Raw genomic sequence first — 27,429 nt, 5'->3', positions numbered from 1 at the left:
TGATTGACCCACTGACCCTCCAAACCAGTAACATTTCTAAGGTAATTGAGATAATAAATAGTCTTTCAGAGTTATACAATTTCCTCTTGCTAATTTTCATTCACAACCAAATATCTCAGAATATGGAAGATTTATTTGTCTGTCTGTCTGTCTGTTTGCTTGTTTATCAAATGTATTGGTCACCCATCTTACCATAGAGTAAGTGCAGTAAGTTTTAGATGAGTTCGTTCGCTAGAATTCTCTTTGTATCTGCATGACACTGAAAGGAAGTTCTGAAAAAACAGAACCCTCTTTTCCTCTTATTCCAAATTTGTTCTCTTTGTAATATTTTAATTTTGATTAGCTCTCCAAAGAAACTCAACGAGTGGGATCGGAATGAATGTGAGGACCAATATCTGGATGACAGCTAATAGACTACCATAATTGATTCAGTGCAATCTATCTGAAACACATCCAAAAACCTTTTTAATGGCATCCATAAAAGTCTCTTTATACTGTAAATAAAAGAATTTGAGTGAACAGGTTTTTCCTCCTGTTTTCTTGACCTTGGATGTGATCCAAGGCCCCTTGGCAAGATATCATCCCTTTAGTTATGTTTCTACCCATTAAAGTTGATTATTTGAAGTCTTAAAATTATTTGCTTTGTGACAAATAACAGCAGATGGATTTTCTGATGTAAACATAGATCTATCTCTCTGTCTTCCATTTGAATCGGGCTGTCAACCAGAGTTCTCATCAGGCAAGGGGGAGTGAATAATTTCTCATGTGAATCCACACTCCATAACTCTGTAACGATTTGGGATTAGGGCTGCAGGAGGAAGCCATGAAAGAGTTGTCTGTGCCAGGGGTGGGTTCTACTTACCTTTACTACCGGGCTGCACGTGATGAGGTCAGGGTTGGTGGGTGGAGCCTCCTGCCGGTTTTACTACCAGTTCTATAGAACCGGTCCGAATCAGGGGCAACCCACCACTGGTCTGTGCCAAGGGGAAAGAAGGGGAAGCTGCCTGCTAAGGACTGAGACATGGATCAAGCCTACTAGGATGGAAGTTACTTTGGGAAAAGAAGATCCCTTAAGTAAACTGGTAGTGAGCTACTCAGGATCTTAACTAGTGATTTGTGCCTGGCAATCAATTAGAAGCTTGCCTCTTTAGGGACCAAGGAAGAAAGATCTTGATTAACATAGAACATAGGGCTGGAAGGAACTTCAAAGATCTTCTAATCCAAACCCTTTGCTCAAGGCAGGAGAATTTATACCACTCTGGTTAAATGGTTGTCCATTCTATTTTTGAAAACCTCCAGAGATGGAGCACCCACAACTCCAGGAGACAAGTTATTTCATTGATCAATTGTTCTCACTGTCAGAAAAGGTCTCCTTATTTCTAGGTTGGGTCTCTCTTTTAACAAGCCACCCATTACTACTTGTCCTGTCCTCTTGTGCATTGGAGAATAAATCAATGCCCTCTCTTCTATGACAGCCTTTCAAATACTGGATGTGTCATATCCCTCCTAATCCTTCCTTTCGATAGGCAGAGACATACCTAGCTCCCTCAATCATTCAAAGTCACTGCTGTCTCAGAAATCATCTTAATCCTGTTTCCTCTGAACTAAATGGTATATAATACAGGATATCACAACTCTCTCTTCCCGGACATTTTTCTTTTTCACCCAAAAGTTTTTCTCTCTACTCCAAATTCTACTCTGCTTTTTGTGGACTCAAAGGGCACTAGCTGCTCCTTTGGCCGTAAACCTCTCCAAAATGTCATCCACTGGCAGGTTTGGTTCAGTCAAATACCTATCCTGCACATGCGCTTCATTGTGTTTAATTGACAACAACCTTTCCATCAATCATATCTTCACCCTCAAGAAATAACTGTTTTCAGTCAGTAATAAACAGCTCTAAAAGGGAGCAGTTAGTACTGAACAGATACTGTACACAGCGTACCATTGACAATCCCATCACAAATGCCAATAACAAACTAGCTCACTCTAATTCAAAGAACAGAATTCCAATCTGTTTACAATTACATAATATATTAATTATGTCCAAATATTAGATTCAGAATCTTGATCACTTTATTGTCACTAATCCAAGGAAAATAGTTGTTTTACTCATAACACTTGTATTGGTATGTTTATATCCAGTTTAGATACATTAGCAATTCTAAAAGACCCATTTATATATTACATTATTCACAACTCTTTAAAGATTTCTCTAAAACAATTTTTAAAAAAATCCATAGGGGTGGGTAAAGGGAATCTAGAATGTACTATGGATCTAAATTGGAAATGGTGTGTCAGATTCCTGCCAGAAATTACCCTTTCTAATACTCATTTCCAAAAGTATTCCTTGCAGCCAATAGGGACTGTTGGTGACTTCCTGGTTTTCTTAAATAGTTGCAACAAAACTTAGGAAAGTGCTTGTGAGTTAACATAATATTACCTATTCCAGTATCTCCACCACCACCAGTGCAATCCTGCATTGCCTCTGCAAGCCTTTCGTTCAGCAGATTGTGAGGAAGGGGTGAAGCAAGATGGGAAACTGCCAGCAGCCATTCTCACGAGCAACTCTGTTTTAATTACTTTTTGAATGGCAATATAGGCAATATCACAGAATTGCAAAAACAGCTGATTGCTGAGAGAAGGAAAGAAGGAAGGAAGGAGGGGGAAAGGAATGGTAGCCTGCCTGAGGAATCTGTCTGAGTAAAATGGGCCAAAGGAAGAATTGCCATGGAGGAACATTTGGATGACAACTGCCAACTACAGTAATTCAACAAAGCAGCCAAAATTAGAGAAATTCCTGGTGTGTAAGGAAGCTGTACATAAGCCAACTTCTACTTCTACCGCTGTTTCTGTCACTGGTGTGCTTGAATGGGACCTTTCAAACAAAATAGAAAACCAACATCTGTTAGAGGTCTTAGCTCACTTAAAATATGACCTACCTACTGCAAGTGAACTAATTCCCTCCCAGTTTCTTCATTTGCTCTGCCACCACTCTATTTCAACTTCTATTTTATACCTATAGAAGCAAGCAATAGCAATAGCACTTAGATTTATATACCGCTTCTCAGTGCTTTACAGCCCACTCTAAGCGGTTTACAGAGTCAGCATATTTCCCCCAACAATCTGGGTCCTCATTTTACCCACCTCGGAAGGATGGAAGGCTGAGTCAACCTTGAGCCTGGTGACATTTGAACTGCCAAATTGCAGGCAGGCAGCAGAAGTAGCCTGCAGTACTGCACTCTAACCACTGTGCCACCGGGGCTCCTAAGACTATGCCAAAAGCGAAATTGGGAAAGGCTGTTTACTCAGGGTGGCTCCACTGAATTTATGGGCAGGCAATGCTTCCTCTTACTGTTCAGTAAGCTCAAATAGTTGTTTTGCTTTTTGGGCAATTTGTTTCTATCAATAAGAACTTGGACTCCTGAATAAGAATGAGTTGGAAGGTTCTGCACAAAATCTTTCCGAAGGATTTACTGCCTTTACTGAAACTTACAAGGCAGATTAGGACAAAAGGCCATTTTTGGAAACAACTTTTAAGTATCCCAGGGCTAAAAATGTGGATAAAGCTCACAGCAATGTTGAAGCTGAACAGTTTCTCCCTGCAGCAAAGTTAAATGGTGCTGTCCTTGCTTGCTCCAGTAGTTGAGCAAACTGCTCTTATTCCCTCCAAGTTGGAAAGAAATCGTTGTGTCTCTGATACATTTTTTCTATGCATTCAGCTAACTGCTTTGAAACGTACAGGTTGAACCTCGTCTTACAACCACAATTGAATCCAAAATTTCTATTACTAAGCAAGACTATTGTTAAGTGAGTTTTGCCCCATTTTACCACTTTTCTTGCCAGAGTTATTAAGTGAATCACGGCAATTGTTAAGTTAGTAACCCGGTTGTTAAGTGAATCTGGCTTCCCCATTGACTTTGCTTGTCAGAAGATCACAAAAGGTGATCACATGACCCGGGAAAACACTGCAACTGTCATAAATACATGCCAGTTGCCAAGCGTCTGAATTTTCATCATGTGACCAAGGGGAGGCTGCAACAGTCGTGTGGAAAATGGTCATCCGCCACTCTTTTTACTGCCATTGCAACTCTGAATGGTCAATAAACGAATGATTGTAAGTCAAGGACTACCTGTCGTTATACGTATATGAAATTGGCGTGTTAAAATGAGTCCTTGTAGACGTGTAATATTTTCTGAGAATCCTGGTTTTGTTAGTTCTGTTCAGCTGGAATCCTAAACACAGAAAGTGAAACAGGACAAAATTAATTGGTACTGATGAAATAACGTGATACCTGCCCCCCACCCACCCACCCCTATAATGGATTTGCAGTCCAATATTCCTAGGGATCACCAGGTTGCCCTGCCCATCACAGCATTTGCAAAGGTCAAGTATTAACCAACCTTCCTTCTTTTCTCTCCACTTTTGAGAGCTATTACATATGAAAGAAGAACCTCTAAGACAAGCCCATTTATCACACAGTCATGTTGACTGTGCATATAATCTCCCAGTAATTGGCAAAAGATTTGTTGTAGCAAACAATGCATCCCCTTCATTCATCTTCATGTGACACCACTCAAATTTCACAATAAAAAGAATAAAAAAATAGTATGTACCTAGAACTGCCTTAGGTAAATTTAGTGGAAAGATATTACTAAATCTAGACAGAGGAGAGATTTTGGGCTATGATCAGACCTCAGTTTTTTGTTTCCCTCTCTCACTAATGGTATAACCCTATTATGCCCCTTACTTCTGCTTAGAAATATGTAATTTCTCACCCTGTATCAAAATCCACCCTGTTAAAAACTTCCTTTATTTTTTGTATACAAGTACACATCTTTCAAGACACTGATTTGTCTCAAGAGGAAGGGGACTTGTTTCTGACTTTGAACCACTTCTGAATGCTTCAAACTCTTGGATGATCTTCTCAAATAATCTTCCTTAATTTTTTTTTTTTTACCACACATACCTCTATAGGGGAGAAATGTATCACATTTCTAAGGCTGCTCAACTCTGTAATGACTGTGAGCAGCATACAACATAAAAAAAAATAAATCCATAACAATGTAACAAATAACAAGAATGATATATGTCCCCAAACAGCAATAAAATGTACAACTCGAAATATAAAACATTCCTTTAAGACAAGGGTCTCCAACCTTGGCCACTTTATGGACTTCAACTCCCAGAGTTCCTCAGCCAGCAAGTCTTAAAGTGACCAAGGTTGGAGATCTCTGCTTTAAGAGACCCAGTGAAAAAGTCGGCTTTGGGGACCCATCTAAACAAAGTCAGGCTAGAGATCATATAAACCGCTTGAGGTATGTTGTTCCAGAGGGCAACCTTGAGAAGAGAAGGTCCACCTTCTGGACCTTATAAGATGGCTTTGAGCCATGGTGGCGCAGTGGATAGAATGCAGTACTGCAGGCTACTTCTGCTGATCACCGGCTGCCAGCAGTTCGGCAGTTCGGGTCTCACCAGGCTCAAGGTTGACTCAGCCTTCCAGCCTTCCGATGTGAGTAAAATGAGGATCCAGATTGTTGGGGGCAATAGGCTGACTCTGTAAACCACTTAGAGAGGGCTTAAAGTACTGTGAAGTGGTATATAAATCTAAGTGCTATTTCTATTGCTATTATTTAACTGATGGAACCTAAAGCATGCCAACTCTGTCTGATCATGCAGGATGAGCAGAAACTACAGGAGACAGATATTCCCTGAATTAAATAAGCAGGCCCTTTACCATAAACAGATTATTTTGTGATTATTCAGCATATAATTATATATCCTCGGTATTACTTAACATAATTTTAAATGAACAGATTAGAAGCAACTATCTCAGAAAGTTCAGAAGAGCAGGAGACTTGTGGAAAGAGCTCCACCTGGTATACCAGTAGCACCTTTTTCTGGATCAAGCACCCCTTCAGACAAATCTCAGGAAGTGTTAGTACCATTTTATATTGCACTGGTGAGACCAGATTTGGAATATTGTGTCCAATTCTGGTCACCATGATATAAAAAAGATGCTAAGACCTTACCGTGTTTCCCTGAAAATAAGACCCTGTTTTATATTTTTTTTGAACCTTGAAATAAGTGCTTGGCCTTATTGCAATGCACTCAAAAGCCCGATTGGGCTTATTATCAGGGAAACAGGGTAGAAAAAAAATGAAGTGATGATGATAAGGAATATGGAGGTTAAACCATACAATGAATGATTGAGGGAACCAGGTATATCTAGTAAAAAAAAAAAGAGAATAACTAGGGGTGATGTGGTAGCAGTCTTCCAGTACTTGAGGGCAGGGGTGGGTTCTAAATTTTTTTACTACCGGTTCTGTGGGCATGGCTTATTTTGTGGGTGTGGCTTGGAGGTCATGTGACTAAGTGGGCGTGGCTAGCTGGTCAGAGTCATTTCTGGAAGGTCCTCGCACTTACGACCAGTCCTCGCACTTATGACCCGACTCATTTGTTTGCTTTTAACACTGATCAGCTGTAGGACGGCCCTTTGAAGCCCCCCCGGCAACAGTTTAAACAGTTTTTTTTCCCTCTAGTCATCAGCTGGGACTCAGGAGGCAGCAATTGATTGGGGGTGGGACCAAATTAAAGGTAAGAATAACGTGGGTGGGTGGGGGGAGAGCGGGGGGGGAGAACCGGTTCGGTGACATCATATCGTCACCGCTACTGGCTCGGCCGAACCGGACCAAACCGGGAGGAACCCACCACTGCCTGAGGGGCTATCAAAGAGAAGAAGGGGTCAACCTATTCTTCAAAACACCTGAGGGCAGGACAAGAAGTAACAGGTGGAAGATCATTAAAGAGAGATCCAACCTAACATAATAACAGAGTTGGAAGGAACCTGGAGGTCCAACCCCTTGCTCAAGCAGGAGACTCTACATCATTTCAGACAAATGGCTGTGCAATCTTTTCTTAAAAGTCTCCAGTGATGGAGCAACCACAACTTCTGAAAGCAAGTCATTCCACTGGTTAATTGTTCTGTCAGGAAATTTCTCCTGCTTGGTTTTCATCCATTGCTTCTTGTCTTGCCTTTTGAAACCTAGAACTAAGAAGAAATTTTCTGACAGTGAGAATTAATCAGTGGAATGGCTTACCTCTGGAAGTTGTGGGTGCTTCATCACTGGAGGTTTTCAAGAAGAGACTGGGCAGCCATTTGTCTGGGATAGTACAGGATCTCCTGCTTGGGCAGGTGATTGGTTTAGAAAACCTGCAAGATCTCTTCCAACCCTATTGTTCTATGTTCTGCGCATCTTGCAGTTTGACTATTGCAATGAGCTCTCAAGGGGGTGTCCTTGAACCTCAGCTGAAAGCTCCAATAGATCCAAAATGTAGCATAGCAGTTGTGATGGGCTTGGCTCGGCATCCCCACATTTGGCAACTTTGCTTCATGAGCTGCACTGGTTGTCAGGATACTTCCCAGTATAGTTCAGAGTGCTGATCATTACCTAAAAAGTTTTACAGGGCCTAGGACTGGGGGTATCACCTATTTCCTGTGGCTTTTGCTTCTGCCTCAGATTCAAATTGTTCTTAAGTGATCATTGTCTTGGTTGCAGCTCTTCGTCTTATTTCTTGGGGTTATTCTTACTATTATGCTGGATTAATTTTTAATCTATTCCTATTTACTTGCTGTTTTTATATTATTCTTTATTCCACCAGTCACCCCGAGTCATTGAAGTCAAACTGCATCCAAATTGAGTGAAGGAATGAATCTTGCTTATTTTTGCAGTAAAAATGGACAGCTAGATACCAAAATGACAATTAGAGACAAACAAATATGGCTAGAACATTTTTGCACTGTGTAGTTCCCATCACGACATAATTTCTGCTGATGGAAATCAAAATAATGAACCCAAATGTTCTTGACTGTGATGAATGGTGTATTTTTCTTTTCTAAATCTATTTATTACCCTGTTTCCTCCAAAATAAGACATCCCCTGATAATAAGCCCCATCGGGCTTTTGAGCGCATGGCAATAAGGCCAAGCGCTTATTTCAGGGTTCAAAAAAATACAAGACAGGATTTTATTTGGGGAAACACAGTATCTTTTGAGGATCCCAGCATTATTGAAGGATGGTTGCTTTGTCAAGGTCTACTTAGACTTTCTACTTTCCAGTGCTACATAACACATTTGTTCGGTTTAATAAGACCGCAGTGGTTTTGTATTTATGTATACATTGCCAAAAAACATTGAATGTCACTCTCAAACTAGACAAACCGGTTCCCAAGAGACAATTTAATTCACTGGTTGTTCCTATTGTGACTGAATTTGTAAATGAATAATGTGGAAATGGAGAGAGAGCGGTAGACATAAGAGATGAGACTTTTACACTGGTGGCACCAAGATGAGGAATAATTTCTTGGTGAGTATCCTCCTAGCAGCAAATTTTAAAAAGTTTTAAAAATACAGTCGTGTTTTCATCCATAAAAGAGGCAGGGAGTGCTGCTAGGGGTTCGCAGGGGTTCGGGAAAACCTCTAAGTAAGATTCTGTGCAGTTCAGAGAACCCCCAAATTCCACTCCTGGCTGGCCCCGCCTGCCCCTCCCCGCCCCTTCCAGGAATCCCCACGCATTCCATTTTGGATGCAAGTAAGTTTAGGGCACGTGTAGAGGCTCGGGGAGGATGAAAAACAGGCCTACGGAAGTTCAGGAAGGCCGGAAATGGGCCTCTGGAGCCTGGGGAGGCCATTTTTGCCCTCCCAGCAGCTCAAGGAAAGCCTCCCGAGCCCAGGGAGGGAAAAACGCCCCCCCTGCCATGGTGCAGGAGGCTGACTAGGCCACATCCACCATGGCCACACCCACCCAGCAACCAGACAGAGAACCCCTTGCTAAAATTTTTGAAGCCCACTCCTGGAGCCATCTGTTACCTCCTCTTCTCCTTCCTCATTTCAGAGAGAGACAGGACTTTCAACTGAATGTTCTCACTGGATAGGTGGGTGGACTCCAATCCTGCCATAGCCCAGTGCTATACTGTTATCACTTCAGTGTTTTAGAATTCTCCTAGGTTTAATCATCTCATAAGTCCTCGCCATGACAAAGCCACAGAATATTTTACGTTACTGGCTTAAGTGACTTTATTTACATCTGATAGTATTATTTGCATATTATTTCAATTATATTTACATACAACTTGTTGATAATGCTTTAGCCAATGGTTATCTCCCTTTGGGATAGTGTATCCTTCTTACTTTCGATTTTATCTGTCACCTTTGTTACCTTTTCAGTCAGATTGGGGAGAGCCTTTTTGAATCTTTACTTGACTTTCAGCAGGCAAAAATCCAATGCCTTTGCTAGGACTGTGTGACTCTTTTCAACTAAGGTGTGTGCACTTATGAATCATTTTGGAGAAGCAGCATCTACCATGCATCTTTACCTCTAAAACCAGCCATATCACTTCATCTCCTGCCTGTCCAAAGTTTTATCTATTTGCATGCACAAAATCTTCTTTTGGTTGGCAGAACTTCCAGATGAGGCCTTGGAACAATAGCGAAACACCTTCACAAAGGTAAATTGTAATTCCTGTGGTCTTCACCACTGGCACAAATAGTCTGGGCATGGCCAAGTGTGGCTGCCTCATACACATACATAGTTCCTATTACTTCTTAGTGAAAATAATCTTTTCTATCTAGGGCCTTTTCTATTAATCACTTATTGGACCGAAGAGAACATATTCTCTTACCTAGTTGCTTTAACTAAGAGCTGTTCATGGGACCCTGAAATGGTACAGTATGTGGGGATGTCCTTGGGTGGTTGGAGGAAGAGCCTACAGATTAGAAAATTGTCATGGAAAAGGCATCTCGGTCCACAAAAGCAGAGGGATCATGGGAAATTATTCAGAAGGAACCTTCCCTAGACAGAGCTGGTATTCATTGTTGGGCTTCTTGTCTGGACAATCGAGAAGGCTTAACAACACCCAAAATATTTAATGTCTATTCCAAGGGTGTCAAGCTCGCCTTATCATGGCGGTATCATGTGACATATCACAACTTTTTTCCCCTTCGCTAAACTGAGTGTGGGCAACGCCAACGCGTGATGCATCCGGCCCTTGGGTCGCGAGTTTGACACCCTTGGTCTATTCCAGGGGTGTCAAACTTGATTTCATTGAGGGCTGCATCAGGGTTGTGTTTGACCTCAGGGGGCTGGGATGGGAATGACCAGCTCAACGTCACTGGTGTTGGGGGCGCTTGTGGTGGTCTGAGCGCTCTGCCAGCAAAAACAGGCTCCTGAGCTCCGTTTTCAGCTGCAATGGACTCCTGCAACCCTCTGCCAGCAAAAACAGAGCTCAGGAGGGCTACCCGCAGCCCTCGCGAGCTCTGTTTTTGCTGGCAGAGGCACCTTCACTGTTTCCAGGGTGGCCCCGCAGGCCAAAACTAAGCACCCCACGGGCTGGATCTGACCCCTGGGCCTTGAGTTTGACACCCCTGGTCTATTCTAATACTATCTTCACAGGTTCGTGAATATTCAAAGAAATGGTAGAAGTTGGGGCTGCACAAGAAGCCCAATTCTTCTTGAAATGTTATGATAACTTTTGTCAGAGGAAACTTGTTCTTTCATTTCATGACATCCTCCTGCCTGCAAAGAACTGTTTCTTGAAAAACAGGCATTTTCCTGTCTTCTGGCAAGATTTGGTTGAGCTGCAATTTGTAGATATTAATTTGAAGATTATCCATTTCACATTCCATCTAATCCCAATAACTTCATTTGCCTGAGCAATCTAGTTTTACCCAGTAATTGTCCTTCTATTGACAGAAAACTGTTTAATTCCACAGAAGTGCTTGTTATTTTTTAAAAGGGGGGGGGAGAGAGAGATGAATTTTACTGATTCCTTCTTCCACCTTTCCTGCTGTCACCTGTAGTCCTTTTTGCCACCTCTGGCACTCTTCTGGAAAGCCATCTATTGTATGGGGTGGATCTGAAGAAATGTAGTGGGAGGAGCCTAATGAGAGAAGGTAAAAGAGTCCCTGAGAATTTTACTCTGCTAGTTGTTGCCGACTATAGGGGGTAGTACTCATCTCTGTTTCAAGGCCATTGAGCCATGGTCATGTATCCAGCATGGCATCATGGTTACCTTCTCACCTAAGTGGTACCTATTTATCTGATCTCATTTGCATGCTTTCAAACTGCTAGGTTGGCAGGAGTTGGGAGAGGATGGAAGCTCACCCTGTCATATAGCGCTCGGGTCTCGAAACCAGGCTGCCGGCTTTCCAGCCGACAGGCCCAGCATTTTAACCACTGAGCCACTACAACACCCCTATGAGAAAAGGAAACCAACCAAAATGTATGTCCTCCTTGTCTGCTCACACTACCCCCTACTGAATCAAAAAACCAATTTTCTTCAGCATGAACTCACCATTAGATATAAAACATTGCATTACCTTATTTATTATATAAAGTAAATTTATTATATACTACACAATATGATATTGATTCAAATAAGACATTTGCTTCCTTTCCTAAAATATAGGAGCATTAAATTTGCAATTGTATAAAAGGATGAAAAAAACCTTAATTGAAGCGACTTGGAATCATGGAGCTCAGTTTTAAAATCCTTCTTTTAGACTCTTCTTTCTAAGACAAAATTAGCAGCTCATTTTAAGCATTTTTCTAGTAAGAAAATGACTAATAATATGGAGTAAATGACTCCATGGCTAACTGCTTCAATGAACTTTTTGATGATAATATATCTTTTGCTGAAACTTGTTAATATATACTTCTGTGAGTGTGGCTTTAAATAATACCATTAAATGCCCAAAATGCTACAATGCAAAACAAAACAAATGGTAACAAATGTGTTAATGTGAAGTTGGCTGAAGAAACTTAGTACATTTTCTCCTTTAACTCCGATCTACCAAGATTTCACTTTCCTTAAGGGTATACACAGATTTTTAGTCATTACAAGACAGCAAGACCTCAGTTCTTTGTATTTCATATATTACTATTGACTTTTGAAGATTTGTCTAACTGGAATACCAGTAGAATGTTCTTTTTCATTTTATCATCAAGGAGCGGAAACTGAATTTATGCGCACACTTGCGTCAAAACATGTTTTGTTTAGCTTTGACTTATTTAGTCTATTCTGCAATCCAAGCCTATTTTGATTTATTCAATAAAACAATGGTTAAACAATTCACAATAAAGCAGGGATGACTATACTTGGGGTGGGGTACCAGACATGACCACATGGTAAAAGCCCCCTACTCCTTTGTCTTTGCACCCACATAACATCCATATGCAGAAGGGTGCGGTTGCAATCTCTCCCCCCCTCCTCCCATAATTAAATATAATAGGTAAATTTAGTCAATATGCTTAACTGGCTCAAGGAGAGCTAACAAAAAGTTGCAAATGGGGCTGCCTTTGAATCAGTTTTGTGCCTAAGGTAGGACTCAAAGTCTCAAAGAATCAAAGTTTCTGGCCTTCAGCCCTTACAACAAACTGGCTTTCAGCATGAGGTACAAATACTTACATACAGTCAGTGAGGGAATGAAAAAAGGATTATTTGAGTCCAGGGTTCTTTGAGGAGAAACTAACCAATCTCAGTCTGCCAGGTAATGAAACCAGGGAAGTAAGAGTTAACAGAATTAACCTTTTCTTCCTGCTGCCAGCAATAAGTCCTGGAGGAATCCTGTGAAATAAGAGTTGTTCTATAGGAGCTCCTTTTTACTGTTGACATAAAGTACACACCTGAAATCTCCATTATTTATTTCCCCTCAAAAGTAAAAGCAAGCAGAACAGAAGGAAATAACAACCTCCCATCCATCAAGAGAAAAGATGTAGAAAATGCCAAGTTTCCATCTGACAGGACATTGGTGGTGGTATGCTGCCAGCATACCTGGGTAAATAATTACCTCAGGTGAGTGCAAATACAACCATTAGATAATGTGGGGCTGGCCACTGTGTTTCCACCACCTATCCCCCAGACTTGTGAAGCTAAAAAGAACCACAATTGCCACACTGTATTCCTCCAGAATAGACATGTCCTAATACAGAAATCATTTTCATAAACTTCTAAAAACTTTTTCACTATGCAGTCCTTTTTTTTTTTGTTTGTTTGTTTGATTTCTAGTTTGCTCATTTGTTGTGGTACTTCTAACTTGCTCTGCTTTCTAAATCTGATTTAATCAGAAAAGGTGGACCCTTCAGGTCTCTTCTCTTAAAAGATGTCATCTAACAGGATGTAAGCAGTGCACCTTCCTACCAATAGTAGTGGCCCCTGCCCTGTGGAACAGTCTCCTCCCTGAAATCTAGCAGGCCCTTACACTTTTAGTCGTTTGGAAGGCCTGAAAAAGCTGGCTTCTTCTCTTGGGATAGGGTAAAGCTGTACAGTCCAGAAACTATTATTGTTTATGGAGTGAGGCCACCAGGGGTTGGACTTTTTTGGAATGCTGATTTTTGTTACTTCTTTTATTGTTCACATTGGGAGCCACCCAGAGTTACAGTACATAAGCAAAGTGGCCATATATGTTTCATAAACAAATAAATATAAGTATAAAGAAGGAAAGTATCAGTTGACCATAAATACCATTTTGCCATTCAGTGAGGCAATTGAAGAGAGGAAAGCTGTGTGATTCAAGAGGTATCTAACTCAATTCCAAAGTATTTTTCAGGCAAAAACAAATATAAAATCTGTCTTAAATTCATGCAATCCGGAATGTTTTCCAGTCCTCAATTTTACTAAATCCATGGTTTTACCTTATGAAGAATAGAAGTAAACGTAATTAAAATCAACAGGTTATATTTTTTCTGAACATACTGAGGTTCAAAGGGCAAATTTTAATATTCCACAAGGGGTGGGCTATAACTAAATTCCAGAGTTGGGTTATGTTTTTATTGGCTTATTCGTGCTCTAAGACATGAAAGCACAACACACACAAAGCCATCCAAAACCTGTGGGGGTAAACCTGTGGCACTTTGATGTTGCTGAAACAGGACTCCCCACTGCAACAGCCAATAAGGCTAATTGTGAAGATTGCTAGGAGCTACAATTTAGCAACATCTGGAGAGCCTTAAGTTACCACTCCAATGAAAGGCTGGCTTTCATAGGGCTGTACAGTACAGTTCCTGATCTGTTGCTCTACAGCCTTGTTGCAATCACAGCAATTATGTAACCGCTGACTTTGCCTGCCTGAGTTAAAGGAGCCTTCCCAAAATGTCTAGACAGGTTCCCATTTTGATATACACTTTGATTGGACTCCAGCCAATCCTAACGGCAATAGGGAAAACTTGTATATATAAGGTTAGCCTACATAAGCTTCATCTTATCTGAGTTAGTCTCCTCAAGCATAGATAAACAAATTCACAGTATGTTCCTTGAGCTATGTCCCATGTTTAGGGGGTAAATAAATATGAAGTTCCTTGGAGCATTTAAAAAAAAAAAATTTTGTCCAATGCATCTCAATACAAAACAGGTACAAAAGGGAAGGTTATTGAAAAGGACATCATGCTGCAGCCATCAAGAAATCTTGAAGCAGTTTATCTAGACCTGTTTGAGTTAGATTTCAGTTAAATTTAGAATACACAGCCTCGGTTATACTTGCCGATGATCAGTGGCAGAGCCAGGATGGGGCTGGTACATCCATCCTTATGCTCCTTTATCTCTCCAGCAGTTTTTAAAACCATCAACCATGTTAACCTTCTGGCTAAGCTCCAGGACTTTGAAATTGCTTTACTGCAATTCTTTTCCTTCATTCACAGTCAGTTCCAGTTGGTGTTGATTAAAGGGATAGGGAGATATTGCTCCCTAGATTTCTTCTTTGTGGGGTATCACAGGACTTGACCCTCACGCCTCATTCACAATTTACATGACATTGGGGGGGGGAGGGAGATTTGGGGTTTGCTATAAGCAGTATGCTAAAGATGCCCAATTATATGTTTCAACCCCAGGCCAGCCAAGTGAAGTTGACAAAGCTCTGTCCCAATGCTTGGATATGGAAAAACTATACCTAGCTCAGTCAAGACTAAAGTAGCTGTTGCTAGTGTCAACTAGATCCAAGGAAGTTCCATTTTAAACTTGGATAGGGTATCACTTATCTATGCAAGAATGGTGCACAGTCTGAGGGGGGGGTGTCTTCTTGGACTGAAAGCTCCTCCTTGAAGAACAGGTGGCAACTATGGGCAAAAGAGTCTTTGCACACTTCCAGTTGTACTCTTTCCTGAATCAGTAGACCCTTTGGACAGTCACTCAGGGAGTAATCTCTTCCTACTCAATTATTTCAATGGGGCTGCTCTTGAAGACCCCTCAGAAGCTTCAACTGGTCCAGAATGCAAAGGTGCAGACAATGATGGGCATGCCTCAGTATGCCCAAGTGATATATGTTCCATGAGCTGCACTGATTTCAAATTTGCTGCCAGTTGTGATTTCAAGGAGCTAGTTGTGACCTATAAAGCCCTGCATGACATTGGGCCCAATTATTTGAGGGACCATGTAACTGCAGCCAGTATGAACCAGTAGGATTGCACATTCCAAACCCCTTCAGTTAAATTAAGTTGCCTTTCAGGAACCAGGAAGCATGTCTACTTGTCAAACAATATCTGTCTTCTGGAATTAGAATCTTTCTGAGATCTTGGTGATTTCCACCTGGATGGTGTTCCAGATGCTTAAAAAACTGACTGCTCTCCCAGTCCTGGGCTAGGATAGCCAGAGCTCTCTATGGAGTGTGTCTGTATATGTTTTCTGTGCTGTTGGCTAGCTTTGCATTTTTTTTTCCAAATCTGGAGATGCCATTGCCCACACTTGTATATTTTATTTTAAAAATAGCAGAACAAAATATTACCGGCTAAAAAATAATTTTCTGAAAACAAAGCATTTTTGCTCTTCAAAATTTTAATAAATACTAGACCAGTTTGAAAGAGGCTTATTTCTAAAAATCTATTGCCAAGTGTACCTCAGCAGGTGGCAGCACCTGGTTAAACTTCTCTGGACATGGAAGCTAAGCAGATTTGGTCCTGGTTATACTAGGGTAAAACAGACAATTCAAGTCTTCCAGATATATTGGCTAGATTTATGATTTTGAAAAACTTTCAGATGAAAGCAGTAGTAAATCACTTCGTTGGCTAAGAATTCACAGATGTGTCTATAAAATCACCAGGAATCAAAAGAGGCTTTATTGTACTTGTTTTTATCATTTTCTATGGTTCAAAAGTCTTCACTATTCTATAACTAAGCAGAATGAATGTTCAGCATAATTAATAGAATAGAACAGAATTCTTTATCGGCCAAGTGTGATTGAACACACAAGGAATTTGTCTTGGTGCATACGCTCCAAGGGATATGCATTATAAGGGATAGTGCATTATGCAAATGGCAAAACACAACAATAAAAATGTCACTCACCCAAACTATCACCTTCCAAAGACATTTAGCCTTGCACATATTGTAAGATGCGGTATTTGTTAGACCCAGTTAAGAATTGTGCATAGGTTTCTGATCTAACTTTGACTTTCGTAACTTGTATCTTTGGAAGTCTCATCTGATGTAGATAATCAACAAGCTATATACATTAATTCCATGATATATTTTTTTTACATACAGCCCAGGTGAAAGCAACAAAAATCTACAATTTGTGCAATAGTGCAAAATGCCAGAATCCTGCATCATGTGTTCTACTTTTCATAATTATCCTTATGGCTGATTCATGCATGAATGTTTATAACTCATAGTTCATTATTCAATGACTCTTGGCTCTATATGCTTGTTTTGGAGGAAAACCAGATCATGATAGGATGATTTAAAAAGCTGGCTCTGTGCTATATATTATATGACCATCTTGTATCTTCCTGGCAACCAAATAAGGAACATTCAATTGCAGAACTTAACCCCTAATTGTCAAAAGCAATGAGCAACAACTCCTTACTCTCAAATGTATCCCTGCTTTACTTGCATGTTGACTATACTACCAGTAAGAAAAAGTGATTTGTCAGTTTCTGAGACTGTTTTCCAAAGGCAAACCTTTCCAAATTCTTGACAATATTAAACTGAAACCAAAAAAAAAAAAAAAAACTGAAGCTAAAAAGCCAGTTGCAGTTTTTTTTTTCTGACCCCAGCTCTCAAAGGGTTAATGGCAAAAAATGAAGAATTTGTTCAGTAAGCTAGAGTGCATTAGACATTCAGAGCTAGGCTGTCACAGTTATCCTGGAGATCCAAAATTCTTTACAGATGCCCAAAAGATATTCAGATGTTTACGGCTGGTTACTGCCCAATTCTTTACAATTAGCTGGCACGGCTCAGCTGCTGAATACCCAGGTACTTGCAGTAAAAAGTCCCCACAACAGTTCATGTTATACTTGGAAGATGCAGATTATTTGAAATTTATGTTGGATTATAGCTAGCAGAATTGCCAGCAGCCCCGACATATGTGAGACTAACAGACTGAGGGGAGTTATGGTAGACGGCTGTCCCTTTACCTATAGTGTCACATCCCTTAAAAAAAAAAAAAAAACAGGCAGCTCAGTAGCCCAGGATTTTTGCACTTCAGAATGCATGCAACCCATTATATATTTGCAATTACTTTGAAGATCTACCTTCGAAGTAGATTTGGACACATAGATTATTTCCTACTTCCCCATTTTATATCACTGAATTATATTCACTTTGATTTGAAATTACAGTAATAAAATTTCAGTGACAGTGGCATTGGCAGGAGATCTGCCTCTTTCTTACACTTGCACAATTTTCTCCCATAAAGGAGCCTTGCCCTGACTCCTACAATGTAGTCTGACAAGGACTACAATCGAGGAGCCTGTTTTTCCACACCGCTGTGCTTTTCCACAAAAACCCCTTCTTGGCTCTTTCCACTTGCAGAAAGAGAGCAGAGGCAACACAACCACAACCAACGCAACAGAGGGTCGCCAGAACAAGCTACACTTCCGTGGAAATAAAGCGAATGCAACCCTTTAAGGCAGCCATCCCCTCCCCCCACTCCATCTGAGCTAGACCACTCTTAACCATGTGCCACCATGACTATGGATCAACGAGCCAAGAGTGATGGTAGTTAGAGTCCAAACCATTTGGAAGGCACAGGAATGAGGGAAACTGATTTAAGGAAAGGACTGCTTCTTTATAACCCAATGGGGAGAAGCAGTCTATCCCAGCATTGAGTCCGGGCGTCTTTCCTAACCCAAAGATTCTTCCCCCTAAAGGTAGAGTTCCGGGATGCTTTTGAAGTATCGGGTTGGTGGGGTCGGGCGACCTCTCACTGCCTCGTTTGGTCAACCCCACTTTCTCCCACACTCCTCCAGAACAAGGAGCCCTACTTCTGCAGCACACACGCACAGGGGACCCACACATCCTGAGTCACCGGCCAAGTCATTCAGAGACGCGAGCCGATTTACCGCTGCTATCCTTGAAGGAAGGGGTCAGGGTGTTCCGCAGGCTCTGGCTCCAGCCCCTCTCGCTTTCCTCCTCCTCCTCCCGCTGCTGTTGCTCCGCGGGACCCAGGAAACTCGGCTCCAAGCCACCCGGCACTTGGTGGTGGTGCTGCTGCTCTTCCTCCTGCTCTTCCGCTGCCGGCGCCTTGGAGCCTTGGCGTCCACCAGTCCTGCCCCGATGGCTGCGTCCTCCCTCGGGGGTCTCGCCCTCCTCCTCCTCCTCCTCTTCCTCTTCCTCGGAGGCAGAGCGGGACTCCGCGGTGGTGCTGTAAAATGGGTTGCCGCTGCTGTCCTGGCCCGATTCCCCGAAGACATCGTCGGAAATCTGCAGGCTTTCGTAGCGGCAGCGGGCTGCCTCTAGCAGGGACAGCGCCTTGAGCCGCTGCCCGCCGCCGCCGCCGCCGCCGCCGCCCTCCGCCATCATCTCCACCGGCGGCGTCAGCAGCCGCCCTCGCTCGGACGGATCCTCCGGCCGCAGGCAGCAACCCAGCAGCAGGAGAGGCTCGGTCACCGAAGTAGGCAAGCAGGCTGAGGAAACATCGGTTCCGCCACCGCTTTCTCCTCCTCCACCGCCTCCGCCACCTCGGAGCCCAGCCTCCCGCTCTCCCCGGCACCACCCGCCCCTGTGTGTGTGGAGAGCCATGGGTGGAAGCAGCCAGCTTAACATCTCTTCCAGTACCTCCTCATCTAGCCAATTACAGCTGCAGTCCTAAAACGAGAGGTGGGGTTTTATGAGCGCTCCCGATGCCCTGAGACCACCCATTCCCCGCCTTCAAGTGGGAGGATCTCCGCCGTTTAAAATCACAGAGTTGGTTTTGAGGGGGGGGGGGGGGAAGACGGGAGGCTGCGCAAAGTCTACTGATCCAACGCGAGAAGTTTGCAAGTGGCTCATTAACTCCGAGTCATGCGCTAAAGCTGCTTGGTGCCTTTCTCCACGCGGCCAGTTTCCCGGATCTCCGTGGGATCTATCTTGGGAAGAGAGAGCTTAGCGTCTTTCCTGGGGTGTTTTTTTTCCCTTTAACGCTACTGGAAGGAGCTGTCCGCCGCTCTGGTGCTGAAGACCACAACTCCTGGAGTCCCCACCGCAAGACCCTTTTAGATTTATGAATTAAGGCGGTAATTACAGTAATTATTATAAGAAGAGGTTGAGATCACCGCCGATTATTAAAAGATTTGGCACATGTTCAGGTAGGAAGACGGCAAGCAGCAGGACCCAGCAGGAGGCATGCCTGGAGCCAGAAAAGAATTAGAAAAATAGCATGCATAAACAGCAGCGTAAGACACGCGCCTGGCAATAATAACCATCCTGTCACCTCCACTTCCTCGGAAAAAAAGCATCTATAAGCATAAATGCTGCACTCAGCTATGATTTAGGGTCTTCGAGTTACTTTCGTGGTGGTGTAAACAGGAGTGTCACTAATTTACCATCAGGACAAAGAGAGCGCAGAGCATATTTTAAAGCAACAACAACAAAAAGATTGCAAAGAAGCTGAGATCTGGAAGTGACCACAGAAGCTGAGACCTTGGCACCATTAGGGGAAATGATCATAGCCATATTCAAGAATGGCAATGACCATTCTATCATATAGTGGTCTGTACTTTACAAACACAGTGCTAGTGGTTAGGAACTCCTGGCTGCAATGAAGGAAGTCCAGATCTTTGGAACAGATACAGCTATTTGTCTAAAATGAATCAGAGAGCTCCCATTCCAAATTGCTCTGAGTTTTCCTACAAAAAAATTACTGTGCATTAATTTAGGATTCACTGAAAATTGCCTGCATCTCTCAGTTACTACATGGTAACTACAGAATCAATATATAAAATTAAAATATGGGATGAAGGTTAAAGAAGCATTTTATAGGGAATAAATAAATAAATAAATAAATAAATAAATAAATAAATAAATAAATAAATAAATAAATGAATAAATAATTTTATTTCTATACCGCCCTTCTCCCGAAGGACTCAGGGCGGTGTACAGCCTATTAAAAACACAAAGACAGACATCAGTTAAAATTAATTAAAATTATTACATAATTTCGGCTCAGATTTAAAACCCCAAAAATTTAAAATACCCAATTTAAAAATCATTACATTGATAGCCCGGCTTGGCGGAACAGCAGGGTCTTGAGGGCACAGTGAAATACACGGAGGTCGGAGATCTTACGTATTTCCTGGGGCTGTTCATTCCACAGGGCAGGGGCTCCCACAGAGAGCTGCAATAGACAGTACCTTTAACACCATCAAACAACATCTGACTATCCCAGGTCCTTGGAAAGGACTCGATAGGTGGATAAAAATGTCAAATCTAGTCTAAACATCTGACTGACTGTGTAACCAACCAAGATAATAATGAATAATGACAACAACATATGTTGTCTCTAGCCCTTATAGGCTGAAATAAGATCTGATCTTGCTATATTCAGCCATGGGTGGGGGAGGGGGGTAGGAACAACGTACTGAAGAGCATACAATTGAAATTTAATTAACTTAAACTTTAAGTCATTAAATAATAACAAACAAATCACTAAGCAAAATAATCAATTTAAAATTTAAGTAACTTGAAAATTAGATAAATTTCTTAGTGCAATTTAGTTAAATCCAGATCTCTCTTAAACAAATTGATGACGGCACCCTCATTATTATCCCTAATAATTATTCTTCCTACATTTTAATTACAACTGTGATGTAGTGGGAAGACTCAGAAGCTTCAGTAACCCTAACAGCAATGCTGGTGGGAGCAGGAACTCCTGATACAGGCCACACTTGAAATACTGCATTCAGTTTTGATTGCCACAATATAAAAAAGATCTTGAGACTCTAGAAAGACTGCAGAGAAGAGCAACAAAGATTATTAGGGGACTGGAGGCTAAAACATATCGAGAATGGTTGCTGGAATTTGGTATGACTAAATTTAATGAAAAGAAGGACTAGGGGTGACATGATAGCAGTGCTCCAATATCTCTGGGTTTGCCACAAAGAGGAGGGAGTCAAGCTATTCTACAAAGCACCTGAGGGCAGGACAAGAAGCAATGGATGGAAACTAATCAAGGAGAGAAGCAGCCTAGAACTAAGGAGAAATTTCTTGACAGTTAGAATAATTAATCAGTGGAACAACTTGCCTCCAGAAGTTGTGAATGCTCCAACACTGGAAGTTTTTAAGAAGAGATTGGACAACCATTTGTCTGAAATGGTATAGGGTTCCCTGCCTGAGTAGGGGGTTGGACTAGAAGACCTCCAAGGTCCCTTCCAACTCTTCTCTTCTCTTCTACTCTACTCTACTCTACTCTACTCTACTCTACTCTACTCTACTCTACTCTACTCTACTCTACTCTACTCTATTTGCCGGAAAGGTCAAAAGAGCATGAATGAAACTAAGGATAAACCACAACCACAATCAGTAAAACACTGATTGCTCCCTTGGGATGTGGATCAACAAGGAAAAAAATCATGCAAGCAGATTACGGACAGGAAAAACAACCATGCCTAGCAATACTCAGGGAAGTTCAAGAAGGGGAAGAAGATAAGAGGGATGAATAAAGATTATTGGAATATCCATGGAAAATCTACAGATTATCACAAAAGACAGGGAGGAGAGTTGTAAAGTATTTATGCACATGATCAATTCTGATCCCAATTTAGTGATATCAAATTATAAATTTTTATACAAAATTGAAACAGTAAATTCATAATTATATCTAAGACAATCCAAGCTTAGCTTCTAACTCCCCCAGAATATTAAACACTTGCCTCCCCTTTATGTTTTCTCCTCTTGGATCAGAATTTCAGACTGATTTTTTGGAAATAAAGATATGTGAAACTATAACTTTTCATTTCTGCAAACAACGTATCTTAAATTAAAACAAAAAAACCCTTCCTATGTTGAAAATTCCTATTTACATATGCTTAATTATTTATTAATTTCAGTATTGATTTTATGTATGTTTTATAATATTTTTCTTGAAAATCTTTAAATTTGAATGTGCATTATTGTACATAAAGAAGGAAATATTGAGTGGCATATCAGAGATTTCTTTTCTAGGCCTAGTTCAGTTCAACATATTCATAAATCATTTGAACAAAGGGTTAATATACTATTGCCAAATCTGCAAATGACACAAAGAAAGAGGAAAGAGTGAACATCTTAGAAGATTCAGGAGGATCTTGCTAGGCTAAACTAATGGACAAAAAAGTAAGATGCATTTAAATAAGAACAAATGCAAAATTGTGGAAAGGATTGAGATGTCTTGGTGGATCACAAGTTGTACATGAACCAACGGTAAGATAGGTCTGTAAAAACAAGTGAACCAATGAATATAACCCCAGCTGGCATGAACAAAGTGTGTTATCAGGATCAAAAGTCATTTTTCCTCTTGACTGGGCATAGGTTAGATTCAGTGGTGGTTTGCCCCCGGTTCAGATTGATTCGCAAGAACTGGTAGTAAAACTGGCGGGAAACTCTTCCCACTGACCTGGATGTCGTCAGGAAGCTTCTGCACACGCGCAGAAGTGCACATGCGTAAGTGAGCGAAGCGTGTGCATGCACATGGTCCCGTTGTGAACCGGTAGTAAAGGTAAGTAGAACCCACCCCTGGTTAGATTGCATTTCGAACACTGCAACCACTTCTAAGCATCACACTAGTGGAGCATGTTCAAAGTATAGCAATTACGGCTTGGAAGGAAAACCATCTGAGGAATGAGTGGAGGCACCAGGTTTGTTTATTCTGGAGAAAATAAGACAGCGGTGGGACATAACTGTCAACATATATTAGAAGGCTGTCTTGTAGAAGATAGAATTACTCAGAGTTGTTTCAGAAAGCAGGACAAGAAAGAATAGATTTAAACTAAAAAGGAATATTATAGGTTTTAGTTCAATGTCAAGAAAACAAATGGCAATGACAAGAGTTGTTCAACTGTGAAACAGACACCTTGGGAAGTAGTGGACTCTCCTTTTCCAGAAGTATTTAGAGGTTGGATTGGCCATTTGTCAGACATGCTAGAATATTGCTGCACTGGGCAGGAGGTTGGATAAGATGATCTCCAAGATCCCATCCCATCCTTACATTCTATAATTTTATATTGTTAGACATAGTTTGTAGTTGATTGACTAGAAAGGTGAAATATGAATGAAATAATTCATTCAGGAAAGACGATGGTGTAAAAAGTAAGGATGGGATATGATGCAACCTAAGGTCTTAAACCTTGAATCACTGTCAATCAGGAGAGCTTGGAGAAGAGTCTGATTCTAAATGACACCTGATAAAATCATAGGACAAGGGCACAACAACATTTTCAGAAATAGTCCTCCAATCTTCCATGTCTATGGACTGATTCAGATAGTTGTGTGTGTGTGTGTGAGAGAGAGAGAGAGAGAGAGAGAGAGAGAGATAGTAAAATGTCCCTGTGTAAACCTAAGTAATCTGTTAGGTTGATAGTGGGAGTGTGCATGCTCCTTCTTGCACAGTTTTATTAATCCTGTTCGTGGATTAACCTTATCTTTGTGACAAATCACTTTTTTCATGCTTCTTATAAGCTAGCTTTCTTGCTGATTCAACATGTAGCTTTTAGGTTTTCCTATTTAATTCCAATATATCAACATAATGAATACAATGATGTGCCATACAATGCAGCCAATCAAGTTTGTAAAGAGGGCAAATGACAGTTATTCATTTCTCACACTCTGGATGAATATTCGGATGCAAGGATGCTACACGTTTCTCTTACTAAGCTGCTTTTCTATTATTTATACTCAAAAAAGTACTTTGGTTTAAAAATGTATAACAATGCAGGCACCCAAGAGAAACAGACAAATAATAAAGTTTCACTTAAAATTTACAGGGTATGATTTCAGTTCTCTATATTCTTCACTGAAAACAAATGCCATTCAACTCTTTGAATCGCTGTCTGTTTGAACTCTGAACAATTGCCTGTCAAAAGTTTGAAACACCCTGAATTTTAGCAAAATAACACTTGCCAGCCAAAAATGCAACCTTTAGATTTTAAGTATACTTCCAAACACTTTTCCAGAAAAGTGTTACTATTTAAAGACTGCAAAGGCTTGCTATCATCTCATTCACTTGTCAAAGCAAAGAGATTTATTCTGCTTCCCTGGTATTCTAGCACGTAATACCATTGTTTCTGGCTTTGTGCGCTCCCTCCACCCCATCACTGAAATCTGCACTCTTTCGATTCTTTTATTCCTGTACTTTGAGGCAAGTAAGAACAACTTTCTTGTTCTGTAGCAGCCCTTCAGATATTTGATGACAGCTCCTATAGCTCCCCTCAAGTTACTTTTCTGCCTGTTACCCATGATTAGCCCCAGGGCTATCCATGGGGAATATGGTGGGGGTAGTGGGGGGAAATCAAACTACCAACTGCAACTTTGAGAGTGAAGCCTCACCTTTTTAAAAATATGCATAACAGATATGGATCTTCAGTCATGCAGTCATCCTATCCAGGTTCTTCCCTAGAATCCTGCTTGGTATAGATCAGTGATGGCTAACCTTTTCCGGACCGAGTGCCCAAAGTGTGTGCACATGTGCTCAAACCCCCAAAATGTAATGCATGCATGGCCCCCATGCATGCGCGCACGGCCCCATGCACTCACCCCCCCCGCATGCGCGTACATACGGCATGCACCCCCCCCGCATGCATGTGCACTAGGGGTGGGTTCTACTTACCTTTACTACTGGTTCGCAACGGGATCGCGCACATGTGCCTTCTGCGCATGCGCAGATCACTTCTGATGATGTCAAGGTCAGTGGGCGGAGCCTCCCGCCAGTTTTACTACCGGTTCTATAGAACCGGTCTGAATCGGGGGCAACCCACCACTGATGTGCACCCCACGCACACTCCCCACCCCCTCATGCATGTGCAGCAGAGACCTGATGATTAGCTGGCCAGCGGGAGGTGCGCATGCCCATAGAGAGGGTGCTGCGTGCCACTTGTGGCACGAGTGCCATAGGTTCACCATCACGGGTATAGATTCTTCACCATGTTATACATCCTTTTCAGAACACACTCAATGTTGTTAATATCAATCTTAAAATATACAGGCAAAACTGGTTCCAGTACCCCAAATATCATCTCATCAAAACCAGTTTGTGGGGGCAATAAGCTGACTTTGTATAAATATACAAAAGGATGAAGGCTATTTCTGAGCACATTGTAAGCCGCCCTGAGTCTTTGGAGAAGGGCGGCATATAAATCAAATTAAAAAAAAAAAAAAACCAGAAGAGATTGGAATTCATTTATTTATAGTAGTTTTGCTTTCTTTTCACTGTAACTCTGGTAAACGCACCCTCCCCCCTCCGGAAGAAGGGGTACAAAATACAATTTAAATAATCAGATCAATAACATATGTTTTCCAAAACATAAAATTATTTTAAAACCCTGGTCAGGGGAAAAAATGCAGTGTGGAATAAATGGAACGATTTTCAAGGATTCTCTAATATCTATTCATTCTTGAAAAGAATTAGCAGCGGATCTGAAGGATCTACTTCTCCTTTCTATTTGCATACCGGTAGATACAGATTCACATTTCTAGAGTACCATCTCAGTATCACAGAAGGAAGGAAGGAAGGAAGGAAGGAAGGAAGGAAGGAAGGAAGGAAGGAAGGAAGGAAGGAAGGAAGGAAGGAAGGAAGGAAGGAAGGAAGGAAGGGCAGCTGCATTTAGAAGAATGACTGGTGACTCTGTCACCAGATGCTCTTTATATAGTGTGAGTGGTATAAAAAGATTTAGTTGGAAGCCAGTATGATGAAAATTGCTACTTAATTCAATAGAAGGTGAGTCTTGGATTTCAACCTAAAAGAGGGAGACCTAAATTTAAACATATACACCTGAGCTAAGGAAGTCATTGGGGAATGTCAAGATCATCAATGTACTTTGACCTAATGCTCCATCATCTGTAATGGTTTGTTGGGAATGACCTTGGGAGACAGGGGAAAGTGTCACAGTCAGGGGAGCAGTCAGATAAGAGGCAGCTTAGACAGCAGAAGGATGTGACTAGAGTCCCTCTCCCCAGGCTGAAAAAGGCAACTGGGGAAAAATGTACGGTACTTGTAAGTTTCTGTTAATATAACCATACAACAAAGTAGAATTAGTCCATCTGGTTTTGCTTCCTGTCTGGACTTCCTCACGAGGCTGATATCACCTGAGATCATGTAACTTCCAGGGCCCAAATATATTGTTCATCCTAATTTATCTCAGCAGCTATCTAAACAGTGTCCCCCAACCTTGTGGGTGCCAGGGACCAGTTCCATGGCGGACGATTTTTCCGCAGATCATGGGGAGGGGGATCACACATTGCTTGGATCCCCTGTGTGTGTGGATGGGGCTTCTCTTGCTTGTGTGGACAACCCTGATCTAAAGAACAATTTGGAAAGCAGGTAAACATAAAGGCTCCCTTAAGTTTGACTCCTGGTAATCACATGGACACTGACTTCTATACAGAAATAGTTTGCAGAGCCTTCTTAGCTCTGACCCTGTTTAGCTTTTTGAAATCAGTCACTGTTGATTAGGCACCAGGTGTTTTTTCTCAATTTCCCAGCTCTAAATTAGAGCCTTGGGATTCCCTGGTGACTCTCATCGAAGCGCTAACTATTTAGTCTGACGCTGCTTTTAAGGATCAACTAAGGTTGATTTGGAAAGCAAAATGATTATTTCTCAAAGAAGCTGGAGAATTGGGATGGGGGCTATACTGAGTCCCAGGGGTGGTAATAACAGTATATCTGGAGGTCACCTCAGAGAACAGGCAAAGATTCATCACTGTCAGCTTTGGTTTCCCACTCTTCTTATGAACTGAGACTTATAGTATGACCTACCATGTCATTTTCTGAGCTTGGTGATGATAGCCAAATTAGGTCACTTCCAGGTTTCGCTCTGATTATGCTACAGATTATCTCTCATCACACAATAATTAATCATAGAATTTTCACACGTCCATCACATGATTCCCAAGCAAAGAATGTGATGCTGACAAGCCTCAATATACCATAGACACCTTCCAGCAGGCTCCCTGTCCTAAATTGCTCTCTCTCTCTCTCTCTCTCTTTTTTTTAAAAA

General features: G+C 41.5%; 1 protein-coding gene across 2 annotated transcripts in view; it reads right to left on the bottom strand.

Moving 5' to 3' along the window:
* PGBD5 (piggyBac transposable element derived 5) overlaps positions 1-19,066 on the bottom strand; it is an 81,259-nt gene extending 62,193 nt beyond the window's left edge. For both annotated transcript variants that reach the window (XM_087882943.1, XM_034428367.3), the window contains exon 1: positions 18,328-19,066. In XM_087882943.1, the coding sequence (XP_087739069.1) occupies positions 18,328-19,030 (703 nt within the window). In that variant the 5' untranslated portion in view covers positions 19,031-19,066. The remainder of the gene's footprint in view (positions 1-18,327) is intronic.
* Between the last annotated feature and the right edge of the window lie 8,363 nt (positions 19,067-27,429).

Source organism: Pantherophis guttatus, chromosome 1 (assembly GCF_059756535.1).
Source record: "Pantherophis guttatus breed Tessera chromosome 1, ASM5975653v1, whole genome shotgun sequence".
NCBI classification, from domain to species: Eukaryota; Metazoa; Chordata; class Lepidosauria; order Squamata; family Colubridae; genus Pantherophis; species Pantherophis guttatus.
The sequence above is the reverse complement of the archived record's forward strand: the minus strand, read 5'-3'. Positions and strand labels throughout refer to the sequence as shown.